We start from the raw sequence: 16,122 nt of genomic DNA, 5'->3' as shown, positions 1-16,122 counted from the left end.
ACACCCCTATGGGGGGATAGTTGAAAATCCACTTTAATTTAGTTGCGTACATGGGTGAAATAAAGGCTGTAGAGTGGCAGCCGGACTCAGAATTTGACGAAATCACACATTGCTTCTTTATAGATAATAGGCTTCTTTATAGATAATAAAATTAGGAGCCTGATCAACTGCCAGTAATAAACAAAATATCCAAACAAAGTTAGCAGTCGACTCGCTCGTCAGGTGCGCCGCCGCGTTTTGAAAGGTTTACGAGTGCGCTCTGGGGTGAAAAAGGTTGAGAAACACTGCGTTAAGCTATAAATTGTGTAAAGTCGTCTGTACAATCCGATCAAAGCCGGAGTAAGGCGGGGGCTGCAGCCCCAGGCCGACCCAATAAAATAGGCCCACGGAGATGTTTGTAAAAAACAGTGTAAAATGTAAGATTTTATTGACCGCCAGTGCGAGATCATGACATTGTATAAAGAGTTGAAATTATATCACTATTATTTTTAAACCAACAGATTACAGTCTTTTTCAGAGCGAACTTAAATGTATCGGTACAACACAAACAAAATGCTCAAACGTAGTACCTACAATAAGATAACTTAAAATAAAAAGTTGATAGGGCAACAATATTAGTGCTTTACGACAACGCTAACTACTTCTATTAAATCATAAAAAAAATCATCAGCAAAATCGACTGTTAAAAAATTCATATAGCGCCTAAAATCCCTTCGTGTTGACATCTTCACAGGTGCTGTTTTTTACTTACGGAGGAATTTACTTTTGAATAGCAGTTAAAGGGGTTCACGGGATAAAAAAAGGTTGAGAACCACTGGCCTTATATGACTTTTAACAATTTGGGAAAAGAAAACTAATTCTGTTGAACAGTGATAATAATTGGCATAGTACCAAAATTAAAACAATAAAACTCAAAATTTAAAAACCAGAGTAAAATCAGGATCAGACATTTTTTTTAAAGGAATATACATTTCGCCTATGCTGGCATCGTCAGTTCCTTAGGTAAGGTAAAATACATAATATACAAAGCAAAATAATAAAAAGGTCAAAAACATATGGAATCAGTATAGGTTAAGTAAAAAGTTTAAAAACAAAACATCAGGCTGTCAAAAGAAAACTATCTAATGCAAAGCAGCACCGCACAGACAAAACATGACGTGCACTCGATAAGGACAAGTCGCGATGGAAAGACAAAAAGAAGAAGTGCTTGTATATTTATAGTGGCATTTGTTATTTTTAACCATTTGGCTTCGCTAAAATCCAATTGACTCATAGACGGCTCTTCCAAAAATACAATTTCAAAACATTCCGAAATAGTGGGTTTAAATTTAAGTTTATATATGTGTTGAACAGCACAGTGTCGTAAAAGGGCAGCTTTGTCGTTCTTTTCCTTGTGATTAAACGTTTTCCATGCGACTCGATGGCCCCCCATCTGGTTGAAAACGAGTTCTTTGTTTGTCCTACGTACCTTGCCCCACAAAGTTTACACGACGCCATGTAAATACCATGGTTGGTGCAACAAAGCAGCTGTTTTAACTGGACGGTTCCACTCTTCGTTGTAACTGCGAACGTTGTTGGCACCATACCTTTGCTATCTTTAAAGTGGCCACACAGATAGCAGTTACCACATGGCGATGATTTTCCAGTAGCTGGGCTGTAATCGTTCCAATAGATTTGTAATTGATTAACATGCTTCCCAATGTTGGCGGCCGTTTATATGTTATCAAATTGCATAGGGCTGCAGTCCCCTTTCGTTTTTAGTGGTTATAAGCAATTTCGGAAAGATGTCGGCCAAATTACGAGGTTCGTTTGTTTCTTCTTGGTCGGACGTTGACGTGGCCCATCTTTTAACTGAACTGCATCTTTAATTGTTTCCTGGACCATCCTCCGAGGAAAATGCGATCAAGCGCATTTTATGCTAAGGTCTTGGAGGCTTGCTTTGTAGTCCTCCGTTGTCTCGTTAAGACACCTTAGTCGCGTCGCTTCACCTGAAACAATAGATTTAAAAACGGTAGAGTGGTAAGATGAGCCATGCAAGAACTGTCGATGTTTGGCTGTTTCTTTTTTTAAATCTTTAAGTTTAAAACCGAAGGGTGATTCCGTACACGGTACGTGCACCACATTAAGAAATTCGACCTGCCCGCATGAATCCTGGGTACAGAAAGATCGCCATAATAGACGAAGCCCGTGTTATGTCAACGCTTTTTCCAAAGATTGATTGATACGGACTGATGATCCCCCAGTGTGAAGTTGCTTGTACTAACAAAATGTGCAAGTATTGGCGCATGGTTGTTTCTCGACTCGCTCCTCTCTGAGCCTGCATAGCTCAGTTGGTAGAGCGACGGTCCCGGCTTGACCGGAGGTCGTGAGTTCGAACCTCACTGCAGGCCAGTTGTTTTTCTGGCTTGCTCTGCTTGCATCATAGATCGACAGATTCGGCGAGTCTGCGATGGCTTTTCGGTGTACTATTGATACGGAAGCCGTAATCGTTGGTCATAAAGCAACTTCCGAGGGGCTAGATCACAGATGTTATTAAACACATATGTTTGTGTGTGTCTTTCATTCTTTTTCCAAAGACGTTTGAATGTGCCCATTTGCAGCCGCGCCAGAAACAATCCATATGATATCATCGATAAATCTTTTAAAAACTTGTGCTTCTTTTATCGCATCAATTGATGGCTGTATAATATAATGCATAGCAATATTCGCGATTGAGACCGAATGGTTGTCGCCGGTAACTATTCCATTTTTTTGATGGTAAAAGCTTTTTCCGTATTTCGTCACTACGTTCTGCAGTGTTAAAACAAAGAGTGAGGTCTACAAGCTGAGCTTGCGCTTCTTTAGAAAAATGAGATTGCTGTAGTAAGGCCTTAGCAACTGCATTCTTGACCGTTGTTCTTCGTAAACTAGGGTAGAGTGCTACCATATCTGCTGCTGTGATATAAATTCTGTCCAATTTACGTTTATTCAAAATGCATTCGCTTCTCCATTTTTTCACCTCCGCAACGTAGTCTCTACTTTATACTGTCAGTGCAATCTACTCGTCTACAACCGTTTGACAATATTTTACTGCAATCGGGTGTAGGAGATGTTCAAGCAGAGCAGTAATACGAGAAGTGGTAATGTTTCCTGCAGTTTGAACCAGTCGAATAGGGATCCCTTACCGCGAGCATTCCCAGTTGTTCTGCGGTTATTTTATGCGTTTTGAATAAGGGGTAAGCGTAGGCAGGCTCGTCGTTGGCAAAATACTTGGCAGAGGGTCCAGATACCTTGTGATATATACCTCCAGTTGCTACGGTCTCACTACAGCACAAGCCAACATCTTTATTGAGACCGTGCCATACAAATTTGGAAGCCACGAGTCGTCGGGTTGTCCGGATTGAGGGGTGAGACAATCCGTGGACGACGTTAAAAACCTTTCGGCGCCAAGATTGTGGCACTATTGGTCGTGGGTTTCCCATTAAGGTGTCGCAAAGAAGCGTAAGGCCGTTTGGCCCGATGGCGACATCCTCTAGTTTTAAGTTAGAAACTGCGGTTCGATAAACCTGAACCTCTTGTACCTGTTGCGCCTTCGCAAGCTCGCTGTAGTCCAGGTCGACAGTGGCGCTGTGTACATTGCTGATTGTAGCGCAAGAAAGTGCATCTGCAACATGATTGTACTTTCCTTTGATGTGCTGCACGTCCGTCGTAAACTCTGATATAGCAGTAAGATGGCGCTGTTGACGACTGGACCATGGATCTGAAATCTTTGCAAATGCAAAAGTTAAAGGTTTGTGATCCGTGAATGCGGTGAAGATACGGCCTTCAAGGAAGTAACGAAAGTGTCTGATAGCTAAGTGCAAAGCTAACAGTTCACGGTCGAAAGCGCCATATTTAGTTTCGGGTGGTCTTAATTATTTACTAAAAAACGCTAAGGGGAAAACCGTGTAATTGCTGAAACCTCGTTGGGCAGAGGGATGGCACCGTTTTTATCCACGCGATTACCGAGAAAATCGATGCGCGATTTTCCGAACTGACGTTTCGATGGATTGATGACAAGGCCGTGATTCGACAACTGTTGAAAAAGCTTGTTCAAATGATGGTGATGCCTTTTAACTGAGTGACTGGCAACCAGGATGTCGTCCAGATAAACAAACACAAAGTCAAGGGTTTGACAAACGGTGTCCATTAGCCTCTAAATTGCCTGAGCTGCATTTTTTAGGCCGAATGGCATGCGAAGAAACTCGTAAAGCCCAAAGGGAGTAATTACGGCTGTCTTGGGAACATCCTCTGGAGCCACAGGAACTTGATGGTAGCGACGAATTGAATCAATTTTAGAAAACAATTGAGCTCCTGCTAGGCGCGCCGTGAAATCTTGTAAGTGCGGAATGTTGTAACGGTCTGCTGTGGTGCAGGCGTTTAGGCGTCGATAGTCTCCACATGGTCTCCACCCGCCTGACGATTTCGGTACCATATGGAGTGGCAATGACCATGGACTGGACGACCGATGAATGATCCTCATGTCAAGCATTTTGCGAAACTCCGCTTTCGCTATTGCGAGCTTTTCCGGCGGAATCCTACGTGCGCGCGAATGGACTGGAAGGCCGCTGGTAGAAATGTAGTGGTGCACGCCGTATTTTGGCATCGCGTGTGTAAACTGGGGAGTAGTGTGTTGCGGATATGCGGCTAATAACTTGGAGTACGGAATTTCAACAGTCGAGGCAATGACCTGGGATGCTTTCTGCGCTGTTTTGTTGCGTGGAGTGCCGTAGACAGACTTCGCATCTACCAGACGATAGTGTTTGAAGTCGACCATGAGCGAATGAGCCCGTAAAAAATCTGCGCCAAGTAGGGGACGGGACACCTCAGCAATAAAAAACTTCCATGTAAATTGGCCTGCGGACAAGTTAAGGCGAAGTACCGTAGTTACATAGGTGCGTATATTGCTTCCGTTGACAGCCAAGAGTTTCTTGCCGGAGATGGTTGTTCTGCGGTCACGTCCGGTTGGCGCAATAACGCTTACTTCGGCACCAGAGTCGACTAAATAATTGATACCGGATGTGCGGTCCCAAGTAAAGAAAATACAGGTTTTAATGCCGGCCGTTGAAAGTATCAACGACCGGCTCGGTCGTTTCCCCGATAGTTGCATGGAGGAACACATTTGCGCGTCTTCTCTCGAAAACGGCGGTGAAAGAAACATAGACCCTGGTCGTTGATATTAGCTGAATGGGTTTCGTGGTTGCGTGAAGACGTTGATGAACCAACCTTTGAAACAGTCATTGTTGTCCGACTGCTGCTTGCTTCCAAAGCGTGTCTGCCCGCTGGGCTAAATGGCGTGGATTGGTCAATTCCTCTCTTACTGAAATAACGCGGACATCCTCGGGCATGCGCTGTATGAACAAATGTTGAAAAAGAAAACACGTTTTGTGTGAGCCCAGAAGCGCAAGCATGAAATCCATTAACTCAGAAGGCTTACGGTCTCCTAAATCCGGCATGTTAAGCAGCTGAGAAGCCCGTTCCTGGGGTGAAAGACCGAATGTGCTCAAGAGCCTTTGCTTAATGGCGTTGTATTTTCCGTCTTGCTGTGGATTCTCTAATAGATCGATAAGACGTCTTGCGGTGTCTTGATCTAGGGCTGACACACCACGTGGTAATATTTCGTAGTGTCAAACGCTACATTGCGCAGTGCGCTTCTGCTTATTGGAACCAGACACGTGGCTGCGCAGACCAAAACGAAGGCAGTTTGAGAGCAACGGCGTTTTGCATTCTTGGTTGATTTTCCTCCGTCATATTCTTTTGTTGTCAATAAATGTCGTTTGTGGACTTGTAGGGGTCACCAGATGTAGCGATAATTCTTGTATGAGGCGCTCAAAGAAGTGCCAAAGCATGTACCGCGTAACCATGATGAAAACGTACGCAAGAAAAAGGCAATTGTACGCTTCGTCATCTGCAGTATGGCAACTCGAGTGTGACATTCATTAAGGTCACCCTCGAGCTGTTACACGCCAGCAATTATGCTGGAGGGAGACTGCGTGCATAGAGTCGCCACATGATCGCATTTTCCTCGTAGGATTGTCCAGGAAACAAGTAAAGATGCAGTTCAGTTAAAAGACGGGCCACGTCAACGTCCGACCAAGAAGAAACAAACGAACCTCGTAGTTTGGCCGACATCATTTCCGCAATTGCTTAAAACCACTAAGGGGAATGCATCCCCATGCAATGATAATATAAACGGCCACCATCATTGGGAAGCATGTTAATCAATTACAAATCTATTGGAAAAACTTTAGACGATTACAGCCCAGCTACTGAAAAATCATCACCATGTGGTAACTGCTGTGTGTGTGGCCACTTTAAAGATAGCAAAGGTATGGTGCCAACAACGTTCGCAGTTACAACGAAGAGTGTAACCTTCCAGTTAAAACAGGTGCTTTGGTGCACCAACCATGGTATTTACATGGCGTCGTGTAAACTTTGTGGGGCAAGGTACGTAGGCCTAGGACAAACAAAGAACTCGTTTTCAACCAGATGGAGGGGCCATCGAGCGGATGGAAAACGTTTAATTACAAAGAAAAGAACGACAAAGCAGCTCTTTTACGACACTATGCTGTTCAACACATATCTAAACTTAAATTTAAACCCGCTATTTCGGAATGTTTTAAAATTGTATTTTTGGAAGAGCCGCCTATGAGACAATTGGATTTTAGCGAAGCCAAATGGTTAAAAATAACAAATGCCACTATAAATATACAAAAAAAGATTTTACCTTGCATAAGATAACTTTTTTACGCAATATATGCCGTAAGCACTTCTCCTTTTTGTCTTTCCATCGCGACTTGTCCTTCGAGTGTCACGTCATGTTTTGTCTGTGCGGTGCTGCTTTACATTAGATAGTTTTCTTTTGACAGCCTGATGTTTTGTTTTTAAACTTTTTACTTAACCTATACTGATTCTGTATGTTTTTGACCTTTTTATTATTTTGCTTTGTATATTATGTATTTTACTTTACTTATAGGGACTGACGATGCCAGCATAGGGGAAATATATATTCCTTTTAAAAAATGTCTGATCCTGATTTTTTTGTTTTTTAAACTTTGAGTTTTATTGTTTATATACGCGTCAGCGTAACAGTGATCGACAAGCAGAAACCTGCTGCCAATGGTTTTGGATTTCCTTAAAGATACGCCCTTCTATAACAACAATCACTATTTAAACGAATTAAATGTATTAACGTTCCTATCGGGTGGTGAATATAGCATAAAAAAGTCACAGTAAATCGGCGTATTCTTTACCAATCTTATAAACGTCAATTTCCGGTTTAGTTTTATCGTAGAGGTGTGGAAATGCGCATTCGGCATGGTACTTTTGTCGACATTGTTCGTACAAAGTTAGGTCAAACATTTGATTAAATTCAGTTTTGCTCATGAAAGTATCGGCATACAAGAACGAGTATCCACCGGCATCGCGAATAAACTTCTCCATTTCGCGCATCGCATCCACAGCGTCGTATCTGCACAACGAAGTACAATTCTGTTTTTTTTAACCAAGAACTCAACACAGTTTAACGAAGATAGTTTTGCAATTTGAGGCCGAAAAAAAGGATACACTTTAGTGACTTTCGAGCATGAGTAATTAGGCATAGGCCATAGGCGCACAAATTTCAAAATTCCTAATTAAAAATAGAAAAACTACGAATGTTAGCAAATACGTATATAAAGGTTGTTGCATTATTTTTTACAATATATCTTACTTTGGTAGCGGGTTATTGGGTAAACCATGTTAAGCTCATATTATACAAAGGCATCTTTGCATATACTATCGTATGTTTTTCGAATATTAAATTTTAACAAAACATCAAAAGGACTCCAGCCATAAGACCGAGATAAGAACAACACCAACGTCAAAATAAAACACAATTCGGAATAAGGCCAAATATATACCTAATTGAAATGGCATTAGTACCGTCTAAATCGGAAATAGTCCTAAATCCGTCGGAATAAGACCTAAAAGGTCAGAATCAGGCCTAAACAACACTTTAACTAACCCCACCCCTAAGTACATCGGTAACTCCCCTAATAATTTCAACAATAACCCATTATCTAACCCCACCCATTACCCATCAATAACCCCAAACAGGACCAAAAATCACTAGGACGTCCAAACGAAGTCACCAAAACGTCCGATGCCAGACCGATGGCTCCCGATCGTCCCATACCCTGTACCGACTTTTGATCTTATGCTGTACTTGATATTAGGTATTGTTACTTTTTAGGTCTAATTGTGTGTTCCCCATCGAAAGTTTAACGGCCCTATTAAAAATTAACAAAAAAAAACTATATAATAACAAGATTTATCCCTGCCTCAATGTATTTATATTTCCCCTTTTTTATGTGACGTCAGTCTACAGTTATTTTTTGGCACTTATCGGCTCGCCAAAGCGAGGGCAATTCGCCAATTCGCTCTGGGGCGGGCTAATACAGATTCTCATCCACTGTCCCAAGTGGCGAGAGCAATAAGCAAAAAACTAGTTGTTGCTATCACACTTACTTGCGATCTTAAGATTGTTTATCTGTGGTATATAATACATAACACCATCGACATTACGGTTGTGAGTCTCTAACGCAGTTATTTTACCATTTCAAGTACCACTGAAGGCTTCCGTACAACTACATTCAAACACAAAGCATGTGGTAAAAAATCCTGCGCAGTACGTATCTAGCGTCCAATAACCATTGCATATAAATATGAATCATGGTAAAAAAAATTATAATTAGTTTGTTAAATCTACCTTTGTTTTCTCTTTACTTTTCCGGGGACTCCATATACTCCTAAGTCATAAAACATTCCATAATTTGTTTGGGGACACATTTGATCAGACCTAGGTGGACGAAGTTGACCACAACTTGATCCATGGTCATATATGCGACACGGATATATAAGAAGCGGGTAAGTGTCAAAAAGCTTTTCAGCTAGTTCAATTGAATCTTCAAGAACAGTCATGGGCAAAACAATATCCTGAAACACCTAATAAATACAAAAATATACAATATATATCAAATTGTAACCTTGAGTTTCTTTAAACCATTAAAACATTAAATTTATTTAACAAATCTACCAGATAATAGGTCCCGAGATCATTTTCGTTTTAATGCCAAAATTTACTTCCACAAAGCTTACCTAAACGCCACATTTTTTAACTTAAACATTAATGACTTTTGACCACTTATTTAATAATACCGAATTTGTGTTCAACTACACAAACACAGACAACAAAAAAACAGTGAAATAGCTCACACCACCAGGACAATGCAAGAACCCTAGCTTGAAAATATTATTATTCACATTTTATTTAACACATTTATATATGTTAATCATCTTGGAACTTGGGCCATAATTTAAGTTTTAACATATGTTAATTGCTAAATACAGAGCGATGATATAACATAATATAAAAAACATAATGCCACAACTTGATATAGCAAACCAGTAAACAGAATTGCTGTGTCACTTTATATAGCAAGTTAGATAAATTTACGATAAACCTATAATATCATTGTATTTCAAAGGTAGCTAAGGTCAAACATATAAAAAAATAAAACCTTACATTGATAGAAAAACACCAGACTTTTTACTTGTAAATATTGTTATGCCAAATGTATATTCCCCAAAACATATTACAATTTACAACGTTTAAATAATGTATTAGCCTAAGCAAAGCTCTGTGTTTTATTTAATACCAAATAAAATATCAATGAATATAAAGATATAGTTGAATTCAATTTTAAGGATATACCCTAGATTTACCAGCTACCATTTTAGAAAAACTAATTATTTCACATTAAACCCAATAAGGACAGTAAAAAGAAAACATACAAATGTAAAATTTAGTGAACTAAACCAACTCTCCTTCTTTATTTAAATAAAATTATTCTTTGTTGTTTTTAAACGGCTACACAAAGCAGCTGTTTTCGGGACACCCAATACCTATGAATGAATGATTCTCTTGGGAATGTTTATCACAGATTTACACATAACATGCTTTTATGACGTTATACTCTTAGCTACTACTCTGGTTTAAAACTGAAATGATAAAACTACAAAAAAGTTTTAACTTAAGCAAAATATTAGAAAAAATAGGGCATAGCGGTACAATACATATATTCACATTTTTGACAAACCTGTTTAGTGAATGTCAAAGCTCGAATTCCAGCAGTAGTTGTAAATTTCAAAAATGCAGGTTTCGGTGGATTTAACCATCCTAGCAGGTACCTAAACATTGGATGATTTCCAAACGGTAACATTGATTCCACAACCCAGAAAATTGATCGATTGTGTCGTAACAAGTAGTCTTGAAGAGGTATATATTCTTCACCACCATTTCCATCAAGATATTCTTCTACATGCTTGTAAAACCATTGCTTGTACCACCTAAAATGAAGTTACCAGACTGTGTAAATAAAAAATTAAATAAAATAAAAACTGCTTTTCAAATATTAGTGGAATGTCAAACATGTATGTAACAATTGGGATATGTTTTTATAGCCTTGTAATTAAGGGGCATTTGATAAACTACATTTCTCATATTCATACTTTTTATATCAAACCGTTCAATAATTTAAAAGATACCTTAAACTGCATACCTCGAAACATGATTAATCTTTTTTCGTTGTTCTTCAGTGCTTACATTAGCGAAATTTCCCACTAAGATGACCGCTTCATTTTTGTTAAAAACAGTTGCCTCCAAATAATCTGGAACTTGAAAATCTTTATCCAAAGCCCCTGATAGTTTCCTGATATATTGACAATAGTTACTTAAACCTTTAACTGGGATGTATTGGAGATGAATGTAAGGCTTCACAGGAATTATTTTTAATTCAACAGCAACAAGAAATCCAAGGGTTCCATGAGACCAAGGAAGGCAGTAAAATAAATCAGAGTGTTCATTCTCTTTGGTGACATATATTAAACTTCCATCTGCTAAAATAACTTCATATGACACAACTGATTCTTGGTAAAGACCTACTTTGTGAGAATGTGTTGTCATTCCAACAGCAAGTGCAAGCCCCCCACATGTGGCATCTGAGATTTCCAGTGTGACAGCTAATGCATAGCCACGTTGAATAAGATAGGAAGTAATTTCACCTACTGACACCAATGGTTCTACTCGAATGGTCATTGTTTTCTCATTCAGCTCTAAAATGTCAAACAGGGTAATATTTATTTGATGACAGAAGGACTTCTTAAAAAATGTTGTTGACAAGCTCAACCAATTTGGCCGTGATGTACACATCAACTTTTTTTTATCATCAGGTAACTGTTTCCATTCTGTCACTTGCTTTTGAATTTTTTTTACCCTCAGATCGTGTTGGTCTGCTGAAGAAAACTGCTTTCTTCGCACCCAATTGCTTGCCTTCAAGCAAATATCAAAAAGAAAACTAGCAGGTAAGCAAAAAAGAAGAATAACAATCCCTCTGTATTTTTCAAGCAGTTTAACAAACCTATTTTTTTTAAACACCATACTGGGAGGGTCAGCTGACGCTGAATTTAACATAAATAATAAAATAGGTAAATTGTTTAAAAATCATGCACAGCAAAATAAATATAAATATATAGTGTTGCAGTATGTTATGCCAAACAATATAGGAGACTTCATAATTAGCCTCATCAAGTTTAATAAAATATTTGTCGAATTCATAATACACACATACATATCTCTCAACATTATTTATTATTCAAATAAGCAAGTCAAGACTGCAACACTATTTAAAAAAAATTTTCACACACAGAAATGAAAAATAAAACAGAAACAGTTATAACCACAAAAATATAATGGCAACGCAAACTAAATGTGTTTTCCAAGGAGAGAGCCTATGTTTTCAATTAGATCAAGCAATAAACAAAATTATGAATTTTATCTTTAAATACAAAATTTAACACAAAAGAAAGAATAGAACAATATTTGTTAAACGCTAGTGGTAATACATATTGTATGAATGTGCCCAAACAATAATTTTACAGAAAACCCTTTAACCAGTATCTTTCTTAACAATACAGTAACCATATTGAATCCTGAAAACTAGGGATTTACCACCTTTTTTTTCATACCACCAAAGGTATGCAAGGCCGTGAGAGCTTTGCAAGTGACACACAATAAGTTTTGTAATTTTGCAAATGCAATAGTATTTTGAGGAGTCTAATAAAATAATATCTAATTCCAAATCTTTCATTTTATAAAGTAATAGGAAACAATATAATTTTGGGAAACTTGTATCATTTCTCACTGCAGCAATTACTTATTACAACACTTCATACATATCTTGGCTTTGCTAATCAATAGGTATTATGAAAACAGCTGCATGGAATTTCACTTGCAGACAAGTATTTAAAACCAACATAATTGCTTAAAATATTATAAACTTAAAACTTAAGACGTGTACCTATGGCAATATTGGTACATAATTATTTATTCACTTAATCTTTGTAAAAACATGCTGGTAACAAAGTTCAAAAATTTGAAACATTCCAACATAATGCATGATTATTATTTTTAATCATGTTGCTTTTGTTTGTATGTAGTTATACATCACTATTCTTTGGCTGTTTATTGTTTATCTTTGCAATTAATAGTGAGATGTTTCCATTATTATACAAAAATGTAAAATGTTTTCTACTACGACAAGTTGTATACTATACCTTAGAAAGTGTAAAATTTTAATTTATATATAACAATAAACAATAACAATATTAAGAAAAACAAATTAAAATTGTGAAGTGACATAGTCAATAGGTAGTCAAATTTCACCTAAAATTCATAAATTATGATACTGCCTAGTTTTTGCAACAAATGGAGAGAGACGAGCAGAAGTTGAAAATAAGCGCATTATGGAAACAGCTCCAACACATAGGCATTTTGGAATTTTGCAAACCTGCAACCAATATAAAAATCTTAAAAGTACAGTAAAGTAATCAGACCAATTATTATGAAATCGGCCACCATTTAAATGCAAAACATATGAATAACCATCCTTAGGAAGACCGTTTATAACATAGTAGCAAGGAAGAAAATGTAACATTTGAAAATGATGCTGCTGATAAAACTTTATTGCCACTAAATTTGTTGCTAATACATGTAGATATATAGCCTTTACACATGCAGCTTGGGTCAGACAAGTTGAAACATAAAGAATAAAACTTTGAAGCAAAAATGATGCAATACCATGTCTCCTATGAGGACCATGCACACCCAGACTAAGAATGTAAGCAACCTTTGAATCTTTAGGAAAACATGATGGTAACAGATCGGCATCTTCTTTTGGAACTTTCCATTTTGACTTTATCTCTGCAATAAGGACACCAACAATTTTCCCATCCAGAGTTGCAGCAAGGGAAATAAAGTTCTCGCCAAACAACACCAGGTTATACCAACTCTCTGGGTATTTGATAGGAAACCACTCTTCACATAAATCTTTAAGACAGTTATTATCCTTTCCACATAAAAATCGCAGTTCAAGTTTACATAAATAAGGTAAATGCTTTGAACTTTTAAACAAAGTAAGGTGTTGCTTTCCCTCAATTAGTGAACAAAGACATTCTAATCCAGATAGCTCACTCGTAGGAAGCATTCTTGCCAGACATTTTGTGCACATTCCATGGTGCTTTTTATCCAAATAGCACATATCAATAATGGAAGACATGGTTGTTATTCGTATATATGTTGCACCTTATTTACTATCACTTCATAATAGAAGACAGTATAAACCTATTGGTTCCAATTGACCAAAATAATTCACATAGTATTCTTCATGCAAGCAATATGGTTGCCTGCTACACAACTGGAAAATGCTGAAAAATATAGAGCAAAGTAAAACACCACCATACATACATTTAATCGAAATAAATTATTGGTATTATACTATTAGTTCAAAGTGGTTTAGTGTAAACTCATATTGTGGTTAAATTCTTTATGCAAGCAATATGGCTGCCATAAATTGTCACTCTAGTGTCTTTAACATAACTGGAAAATGTTGAAAAATATGAGCAATGTAAAACACAATCATTCATTTGAAATCCATTATTGGTATACTATTAGCTTTAAGTGGCTTTGTGTAAACTTGAAAGTGGTTAATTAAAAAAAAAATGTATGCATACACCTATTACTGATTATACATTAATTTATGTTAGTGTTTGGTTTGAGATGGTGATTTTGTTAATTTCAATTTCAGGAGTTTTGCTTGATTTTCATAATTTATTTAATCATTTTAAATTAATTTGTGGGTAATGGCCCGTCTGGAAAGTATGGCAGGTCTCAACGAGATCTCGCGGGTGTACGGCCGAAAAACTGGGTTAAACGGCTGCACCTCACAATCAGGGCTGCGGAGTCGGTTAAAAACAACCAGAGTCCGACTCCGGCCAAATGTAAGATTTTGTCAAGTCCCGAGGCCAGCTGTGACTCTGACTCTAAAGCCTGTATTTTACTCATTTACGCAACTAAATTAAGGTGGATTTTCTGCAATGCACTCATATTGGTGTCATAATTCATCCACCCGCATTACATGGTTTAAAAAATATTTCAACATTTGCTATTAGGCTACACTTTTACAAAATTTTACTGGCTTAACAGTTTTTAAAATTTGACACTGCGCAGGCGCACGTCGGACTCGGGTGTATTTTTTGTCCCGAATCCCAAGTCCGACTCCGGCAAAACAAACCGACTCCGTTGAGTCCCGAGTCGGACTCCGCAGCCCTGCTCGCAATTATAACATAAGGGGAAACTTGGTGCACATTCATTTTCTAGGGGTGCAGGTTTGGTCTGTTGAAACAAATCGCGAGTGTCCTTGCCAGACTTTCCATAGTGGGGTATTGGCTATTTACCTGCCGCGCTGGGGTATGCATACAACCTTTTAGTGATTATATATACCTATTAATTTGAAACTACTTTGTTGTCCAGGTAAATAGCCTTCTGCTAAAATACAAACAGTTGTGGCATACTAGCGTTTGGGAGTCATTTTTACATTTTTACTTTACTGTCTTATTAGTAGGGCGATTATTTTTTGACTTGTCAAAAAAGGTCAAAATTTTGTCAAAATTTACAAGTTAGGTCAAAATTTCAAAAATCGTCAAAAAATGCACATAAATCGTTTACACAAAACAAAAAAAACAATAGTCAACTTTTTGAAATTAGTCGTTCAGTTGTTTTGTAATTTATTGTTCAATTTTATCAAAAGAATTTAGTTTTTATTGATGTTTAAAGTTGTATATTTCAACAGGTGAGACATGACCACCGTGCTATCTGACTCCACTAAATCGAAACTAAAACAAACCGCCATTGCAATTTAAAGAGCATACTTTCAGGTCGCTTAGAGATTTATTGCATATTCACATAATTTAGCATATTTCGCTTTTAATAAAAGAGCTTACAGCGCAGTAAAAACACGTGTTGCCAGTTAGGCGTGCATTGTTCACTGACGTTTTTGTAGAATTTGGATACAACTAACGTTGCAGTAAAAGGGAATGCGTTGGGGATTAAAACTAGCCAGTTAACGAGCAGGATGCAGGGAAGAGGAAATACGCCAGAAAGACTTTAGCACGCGCACAACAAACACAGTACGGTAAATAACAAATACAGACGCTGGTTCGTTACAAAGTCTTTTTAACCGTATTATATCTTTATTAAAGCAATGTACGGTATAAAAAACGGGTGATTTTAACGACGCCTAGGTTATTTAAATCAATGTATTTCTAACAGGTCAAAATTTTGTCAAAATAAATTACTTTTAGGTCAAAAAATAATCGCCCTACTTATTAGTTGTTACTCTGTGTTGCTTAATATGACGTCACTATGTACGGACTCCACTGAGGCGTGACCAAGAGCCGAACCAGAGAGGATCGTTTTTTCGCGATGGATTCTATTTTTACACCCGATCCGTTAGAAATTATGGCATTTCTAAGCAAAAAGGTGTACGACAACATCCAAGTGCAGAAAAATCTGACTTTTGGAACTTAAGGTCGTGGCAACGCAGATCGGAAACCTTTTTCTTGCAGCTGGAATGCCCGCACAGTAGGCCTACGTGTACACTAGTGCCCAGGGGCGCCCGCAGAAAATTTTCCAGGGGGGGAAATCAGGGGCGTAACAAGAAAATCAAA

General features: G+C 37.8%; 3 protein-coding genes across 3 annotated transcripts; all 3 read right to left on the bottom strand.

Annotated features, from left to right (window-relative positions):
• Window positions 1–3,092: 3,092 nt before the first annotated feature.
• LOC146133104 (uncharacterized) lies at window positions 3,093–6,150 on the bottom strand. Its single transcript, XM_083397645.1, has 4 exons — window positions 6,132–6,150; window positions 5,456–5,614; window positions 4,184–5,019; window positions 3,093–3,746 (listed from the first exon to the last, which is right to left on the bottom strand). Exons 1-4 carry the CDS (start codon window positions 6,148–6,150, stop codon window positions 3,093–3,095), a joined length of 1,668 nt encoding a protein of 555 aa, XP_083253771.1.
• Window positions 6,151–7,095: 945 nt separating this feature from the next.
• LOC146133103 (delta(24)-sterol reductase-like) lies at window positions 7,096–11,530 on the bottom strand. Its single transcript, XM_083396561.1, has 4 exons — window positions 10,620–11,530; window positions 10,158–10,407; window positions 8,768–9,003; window positions 7,096–7,489 (listed from the first exon to the last, which is right to left on the bottom strand). The coding sequence occupies exons 1-4, from the start codon at window positions 11,528–11,530 to the stop codon at window positions 7,246–7,248; spliced, it is 1,641 nt and encodes a 546-aa protein (XP_083252687.1). The 3' UTR covers window positions 7,096–7,245.
• LOC146133102 (N-alpha-acetyltransferase 60-like) lies at window positions 11,519–15,241 on the bottom strand. Its single transcript, XM_083396562.1, has 2 exons — window positions 14,897–15,241; window positions 11,519–13,821 (listed from the first exon to the last, which is right to left on the bottom strand). The coding sequence occupies exon 2, from the start codon at window positions 13,671–13,673 to the stop codon at window positions 12,789–12,791; it is 885 nt and encodes a 294-aa protein (XP_083252688.1). The 5' UTR covers window positions 13,674–13,821; window positions 14,897–15,241; the 3' UTR covers window positions 11,519–12,788.
• Window positions 15,242–16,122: the final 881 nt, after the last annotated feature.

Source organism: Ascidiella aspersa, chromosome 9 (assembly GCF_963924565.1).
Source record: "Ascidiella aspersa chromosome 9, kaAscAspe10.2, whole genome shotgun sequence".
NCBI classification, from domain to species: domain Eukaryota; kingdom Metazoa; phylum Chordata; class Ascidiacea; order Phlebobranchia; family Ascidiidae; genus Ascidiella; species Ascidiella aspersa.
The sequence above is the reverse complement of the archived record's forward strand: the minus strand, read 5'-3'. Positions and strand labels throughout refer to the sequence as shown.